The 7,500-nt window shown below is 44.5% G+C and overlaps 1 protein-coding gene across 2 annotated transcripts in view; it reads right to left on the reverse strand.

Moving 5' to 3' along the window:
* The window catches only part of LOC113808786 (uncharacterized), a 10,752-nt gene that overhangs the window by 2,204 nt on the left and 1,048 nt on the right, over positions 1-7,500 (reverse strand). The window contains exons 1-2 of one of the 2 annotated variants that reach the window (XM_027360276.2): positions 6,412-6,496; positions 5,454-5,941 (exon numbers count right to left, since the gene is read on the reverse strand). In XM_027360276.2, the coding sequence (XP_027216077.1) occupies positions 5,454-5,941 (488 nt within the window). In that variant the 5' untranslated portion in view covers positions 6,412-6,496. Of the gene's footprint in view, positions 1-5,453; positions 5,942-6,411; positions 6,497-7,500 lie in introns of those variants that run through there. The other variant, XM_070140070.1, reaches the window with a different exon arrangement.

A 7,500-nucleotide genomic window follows, 5' to 3' on the forward strand; every position in this document is an offset into this window, starting at 1 on the left:
TTATTCACCCCTATTTCCTTATTATTTGCATAGAGCAGAAAGAAGAAAATAATACTCCCATTTTGTGAATACAAGCTGCATGACATTTCTCGTGAAAGAAGACTATTTTCGATCTTATTTCCGCCAAGAAATCCTTTTCCCATGACAAATGCTGACTCATGGGAGCTCTCTTACCGAATTTCTTTCTTGAACGTTTGTATGCAAGGAGCTGTACGAAGGCACGAACGCCTGGCCGGTCATTAGAACAGAGTTCACTCAAGCGGCACACTGTAAACAACGTAAGTGTGCCCCGCCCCTCCCACCCCCCGTGCGCGCGCAGGTGCCCGCCGCAAATGTATGTCGCCCCCCCCCCCCCTCTCGGCGAAGGGAACTGTGTCGCCGAGACATGCGCTGCCAGGCAAATTACGGCCGAGGGGGGGGGGGGGGCGATAACATCTTGACGAGTGCTATTGGGGGCGCTGTGATGACGGGCGCGCTCTCTCCCGACCACATGGGCGTAAGACCTTTTCCGGGAGGAATTTGTCAAAGTCTGTCACGGGAGAAAGTCGGAAAGCGTCGCTCGCCCGGACTGCGCCGACGGTCATCCGAAGGGAACGAGCCTAACCTAATAACTCTATCGGGTAATTAGGGTTGTGGCCTAAATAGTCAGGAAGGGAAGAATTCTGTGCGGTTAGGACGAAATTTAACCCTATTCTGTGTGATCCGGAGGAATCGAATGCGTGGCAACTTGGGACCATCTAGCGAGGCGCGCGGACCCCACCGGAGGCCTAGCCTAGATTCCCCACAATAGCGCCCGTCTCAAGAAAGCCCCGGGCCCTCCAAGAGGATTCCAGGCTCTGCAATCAAGCTGTTCCGCGGCAATTTGCGTCGACCATTACGGGGTGATTGGGCCTAACGCTCGAATCAGTCAAGTTGTTTTCTTGGCCGCGCTCTTGTGTGAATGCCGAATGGACTATGCGGTCAGCTGATTGAAGATGGACTACAAAGCATTTTTTTTTCTTGAATAGGGCAAGTCTACAATGATGAGCGCATATGCTATGAACATTATCGAGGAAGGTAATGATTATAATTGATATAAATTATTCGAGAAAGATTAACATTAATAAACAAAATCGATGAGCTGTTAAATTCCGAATCATCTGATCAATGAGATAGAGAGAGAAAAAACAAGCGTCGATGGAAAAGGGCTCAAGAAATGGTGTTAAGAGGACGCGTGATATGACAGTTTTCCCCAGCTGATGCAGTGTCACTAAGAGCCACCTGTAACTGTAATGCTCATAACCGTGACAGTGATTTACCGCCTGTACTTTAAAAGCAGATGGAAACCTCCGTCATGCCATAAGTCACCCACACGAGAGAGAACGACAAAGCAACGAAAAAAAAAAAATCTCTCTCTTTCTCCCTCTCTCTCTCTCATCTCTAGAGAAAAGAGAGAAAAATTAAGAGGTCGTGTTTTCAAAGCTCATCTGGAAAACGACATCATCCATCACCGTCTGGCAATAATGGGAATTTTCACGCAAGGCTCTCCCCCCCCCTTCCCCCCAACCCTTCAGATGTCGTAAGATTTTTTTCTCTCTCTATCTTCTCTCTCTCTCTCTCTCTCTCTCTCTTTTTTTTTTTTTTTTTTTTTTGTCATCCTCTATTATTTGCCAAAGAGGCCGGCAAATGGCGGATCATCTCGGCAAACTTCTGTTGCGAAATTCTTGTGTACCGTTGCCTCGTTCAGACGCAGATGTTACGTTTTCTATTCATTAATCTTTTTTTTTTTTTTTTTTCTCAAGAAGCAACGGTAATCAAGCAAAATATGAATCAAAACAATTCTTATAGCTAATCTTATAATCCCAGAGAGAGAGAGAGAAAAAAAGAGACAAAAACATTACTTCGCATTGCAAATGACATGTTTACCCTGAGAAGTTGTGTCTATCATTTCCGAACAGACGCGGTGAAAATAACTGTAAGAGGGACTCGAAACCCGCGGATGCAACGGGGAAATTAACCGCGAGGATATCCGGCAAAGGAATGTAACTGTTTGGGGAATTAAATCACCAGATGATTTTGAGTGTATTGCATAGAAAGATGGAGGGATGATAGGAAGGATGGGAGGCAGGAGGGAAGGAAGATAGGATGGAAGGAACGTAGGATGGAAGGAAGGTAGGATGGAAGGAAGGAAGGAAGAAAGGGAGGTAGGTACGTAGATAGAGAGATAGCTAGGTAGATAGATAGATACATAGATGGATAGGTAGATGAGAGAAGAGAATAGAAGAAGAGAGAAAAGAGGTAGAAAGGAGAAAAATGAAGACAAAGATAAAGTGGAAAGAGAGAGAGAGAGAGAGAGAGAGAGAGAGAGAGAGAGAGAGAGAGAGAGAGAGAGAGAGAGAGAGAGAGAGAGAGAGAGAGAGAGAGAGAGACTGAAGGAGCAAGCAACATCGTGCTTTCTTCCCCCCTCTCTTCTTTTTCCCCTTCTTTCTCTCCTCCTCATTCCCAAAAGACAGAGAATCATGAGATTGCTCTAACTGTCAGTGGTTAACCTCTCCCGATGCTTGAGTGGAAGTTCTCATGTCCCGGAGATGAAGTTTTCGTCTTAGACAATCAACAAAATTTCTGCTAATCTGACGTTAGTTGTTTTTTATCGTTCAAATTCAGAATGGAAATCTAAATGAATAGTACTGATAATCTACAAGCAAATTCTACCAAAGAAAGAAATAATCATTCATCATTCGAGAATATTTACAGCCAATAAGATGATTGTATCAAACGATGTTTTTTTCTTCCCTGCTCGGCTCTGATTGCATAACGGGTCGTGGCGAGGCAGCTGGGCGGTTAGACCAACAAACATTATATTTTCCTCACCGTAACATTTTGGGCGGTTTAATGATGACTGTTAGTTCTATTATCTTTTTTTCTCTCTCTAATATCGCAACTTTGATGGGGAAATATGACTTGGCTTTGAGAAATTGGATTAAAATTGTGAATAAGGCGTAAGGGGGAATTAAGTTTGTGATTTCGTGGCTGAAGGCAATACTCGAGTCGTTAACATTTTGATAATCAGGTGCAATACTATAATCAACGAGATTATATCCTTGAAAAATAGAATAGAATAGAATGACGCTTCAACGACATCGCAGAAATCTACAAAACGAAAAGAGGAAGAAAAGAAAAACGAAGACAAAAGATGATGAAAAATAAGAAAAAAAAAAAAAAAAACGGAATGGCACTTCGCACAAGCCGGGGCAAGTTACCACGGGGTTTCCGGTCTTTGTGGGTTTAACTGTGAAATAAGTCACTGACCCAAAAAGTGCAGTGTAGTCAAGGCTGAAAGGGTAGACTAAAGTGCAGGTCAAGTGCACTGGGTCGCCCTGCCTGTTTCAGCTATTGTTTTAGTGCATTGTGGAGCTGCAAAGTGATTTCTTTGTTGTGTCTGTCGGTTATCACAAGTCACTATATGGTTGTTTTATCAGTCTGTGTGGGTCATTTTGTCGGTCTTGTGTCAGTCGGTTAGTCTGTTTGTGTCAGATTGTCGTGATTAGTGTGTTTGTGTCAGATTGTCTTGAGTGTGAGTTACTGTCAGATATCAAGTCTTTGTATGATGAAAATGTCAGGATAGTCAATATAGATCTTTATATGGCTGTAAGTTTGTATGGGCGACTGGTTTAATGTAAAAGATTAAATTGTTTATTGTTTCCTTGTAAATTAGTGTGTTGTAAATCAGGTGTCTGTGCTAAGTCAGCCAGTTAATGTGAGTAAGTGATATGTAGCTAATAGGTTTTGCAAGGACTTGTATGAGTGTGATGACGTGTCTTTGTAGCTTACGGTGTGATGCCAGTCTGCTAAAAAAAAAAAAAAAAATGTGCCGTTAGGTTATTTTTCGTGTTGTTTGCTGTCTGTTTCTGTTGTTAAAGTCAGTCAGTAGGACAAGAGTAAACAATGACGGTTTCTATAGTGCGCACGTATCTTCGCTGTGTCAGTTAATCTTCACAAAGCCAACTTAAATAATTCCCCGGTAAATGGCGTCAGACGCCATTTACCATTTCAAGTCATGATATCTATCGTTAAGAATCTGAAGGCCATAACGTCTGTCATCCGTCTTAGGAACTAAAATCCTTAAGTAAATGTCTACAGAGGAAGTGAAATGCCATGAAATGTTAACATGACTTTTGTCTTCAAAAACCGTATGCTATTCAGTGTCTAGGCTTTTTTTCCTCACAGATTATTACACGCTATTATAGATGAACAATGAACAAGTCCTGTCAAAAGGTCAGCTAAGCAAGGGTCACGGGTCAAAGTGTCGTGTCAAGCATTGTGCACAGTGAGTCAAGCTAAATGTCTGAGTGACCTAGTATTTGGGATCGTTCGACGGCGGGAGGGGGGGGGGGGGTGAGAGGACGGCAGAGGTCGGTTTGCCACTTGATTTTGATAATTTTGTCCTTCGTGCTGCGGTCATCCAAGATCTGAATCAAACTGAGAATGTCGGGGTCTATTTTGATTTGATTGATGGGGTCGTTACTATCGCTGTCAATAATTTATGTCGAGAGGTCTGTTCCAGTGGAGGAGTCGTTGAAGTCTTTGATGATTATCATAGACATGAGTTTAAAACTAATGTCTCTTATTTAACTCAAAGCCCTTAGTACTATATCCCAATAAGGCGGTTACTACGTTTTTTTTTTTAAGTCGCGCTTTAAGTTTAAGTCAAGGCTTGAGATGTCAGCGAAGTTGGGGGTCGCGAGTCAGTCAGATACGCCACAAGGTCCAATAGTCACGGGTCTAGCGAACGTTCTCCTCTCTGAAGTCTGATGAAACTTTTACCCAATGTGTACTTTATTCCTTAAAGCATAAATCTATTTCATCAGTTATTATCACTTTAAAATAAGGTTAAGCGTATTTTCCCAGTGAGGAATAAAGCTACACGTGGAGAGCAACGAGGGCAGAAAGTCATCATTTAAGTAAGTACAGCGTTAGTATGCTTATAACCAGGCTTCCGTGAACGGGATTCACGGCTTGAACAAAGCGCAGGGAAGTCACGTTATGGCACATGAAACTTTATAGAGCATTAGAAGTAATAAGGGCAAGGGCGTGTCCAGTCAGTGACAGAATTTAAGAGGGAAGCTGCTGTCATGTCATATGACGGTTGTCAGTTAAGGCTGCGGGCCGTGACTCCGAGTCATGCACCGGGGGTCGGGGAGTCATGAATGCGGTCATGATGAGCTGTGGCGTGACGGATGAGATCAGTGTCTTTGGATTACTTGATGGGATGATGGCTGGTCTAATGCAAGTTAAAATGATCGGGGCTTCTGGCAAATGGCTGAAGGTCTTGAACTAAAGTGAATACGACCTGATTAATATAAATTTGATAATTAATCATGAAATAATGAGCGTGAATGTATGAATGTATGGAGTTTGTCGGTGGAAGTGGTTGTTAGTGCGGTCAGTCACGTAAAGTCCGTCATGTAACATACCCGAGGACGAAGTCCTTGCCCTTGAGGTCCTTGGAGTAGGCGCCCATTTCGCAGATGGTCCTCTGGAGGCACTGCTCGCTCTCGAAGGCGTTGAGGTAGATGTAGAAGACGCGCTCAATCTCGTCGTGGAGCTGGTCCATGAGGGCGGGCTCCTGGGTCTCGGTGCTGAGGGCCCTTCCGGTGGTGAGGGTGAAGGTGAGGGAGGACAGCAGCAGGAGCAGGCCGCCGAGGATCAGCAGGGGCAGGATGATGGCGGTGAAGATGTCGAAGTCGCCGGAGGCAGCGCCGGTCTCGCCGTACTCCTGCACGGGGTAGTAGTAGTAGTAGAGGTTGCCCTGCGAGCCGCCGTCGTAGGAGGGGGCGGGGGCGGCGGGGGCGGCGTAGGAGGAGGACGTGTCGCGGGCCTGGGCCACGGCGCCCTCGCGCTTCTCCACTGAGGCGGCGCAGGCCACGCCCACCAGAGCCACGAGCAGGATCTTGGTCATCATCTGCGGGAGGGAAAGAGGCCTTTAGGGTCTGGGAATGCTTAAGCCCGGCGCTGCAAGCCGGACTCGCCAATAAATCATTTTACCTCTTACTCACATTACTCGTTCCTATCTGATGAAAGTACAAGACAACTATAATTACCCATGAATATATCTTATCGCGGAATTCGGATATTCAAATTAGGTACCTCACTAATGGCACGCGAATATTAGGCCTACCTTGAAAATTTCAAACATGTGAATCAACAACTGTTTACGGTCACCAAGCACCATGAATAAAATTAATTTGAGAATGTATGTCAATCATCCCGTTATTTCTGTATCACAAACCTCAAACCATTCATCCATAAACAAATCACAATAAAAAATAAAATTATGGACCTGTCTAACCCTCAAGTTAGGTAAAAACCAAACAATGGTAGTTATGCACAACCGGTCTTCTAAAACACGTCACTCAAAACCAGTTTCCATACATTGAAAAAAAGGTTTCCCCCGAGGCGATTCGGACCGAAAACGAGCAGGCTCCTCTCCCTTCGACGTCTATAGTGGAACTGATTCTACCCACCCACGACCCGGCTTTTATACAGTTTATCCCGCCGGGTGAAAATTCAGGCCCTTTGATGACTATGGAAGGAAAACTTTTACAAACTCGTATAATACCTTGTAAGAATAAGGAGAATGTGTATAACTATACAGGCGAGTGTATTAATCAAGCGATATGCATTGATAAGTTTAAAGAGGAAGCGGAACGAGAGAGGAAGTAAACACAGATGTAATGTAAAGGGAATTGACATAACAATAACGTGCAATAACAATAGGGGAAGCATATGAGGCGCGGCCCACCTCATGGCATGTGACTTCATGTGGTCGGCGAAACCTACACGGTAGAGCTCATGGCGCGTGCATGGCATAACGGTCTGGTATTATATAGGTTTGTGGCTACTACCAGCCCCCCTCACCCGTCCCTCCCTCCTCGCTCCCCCCTCCAGCTTTCCCGCATGGGGCCCCGTACCCTACCCCCCCTGAAATCACATGATCCTAGTGGGGGTTGCTCAATATGAAGACCTCGAGGTTTCATCCTTCGTTACCGGCTGAATACGTAATGAAATCGTAATGCAAATTCTAGTAAGAGTTTTCTACGCTACGTTATTCAGCTCGGGTATTGATCTGACTATATATATCTGGTGGAGAAACGATAGGACACCCGCCGTCCTAATACCAAGTGCTTTGCCTCTGACGTCTAGCTCGCTTTCACCTAATGCATAAATTCTTATTGACACAATAAAACTAGATATGATAATAAGGAAATCAAACGTAATCATTATCTATCTATACAAGGAAAACGCAACGGTATGTAACTTATGCAACACAACGCTCAAGAAAAGCAAAAAAAAAAAGAATGAAAAAAGGGAAAAAAGCGTTTTATGACCAAACAACTTGGGAGATTATAATCCTCAAGGAAGTGAGTCCGACAGAGTGCAATGGTCATAACATAACGGCCCGGGTTGCTGTGTTCGCCCTTGGAGGAAAATTTTGACGCTCGGGCCCATAAATCGCGGAGT

The sequence above is a fragment of the Penaeus vannamei genome, chromosome 26 (genome assembly GCF_042767895.1).
Source record: "Penaeus vannamei isolate JL-2024 chromosome 26, ASM4276789v1, whole genome shotgun sequence".
Classification (NCBI taxonomy): domain Eukaryota; kingdom Metazoa; phylum Arthropoda; class Malacostraca; order Decapoda; family Penaeidae; genus Penaeus; species Penaeus vannamei.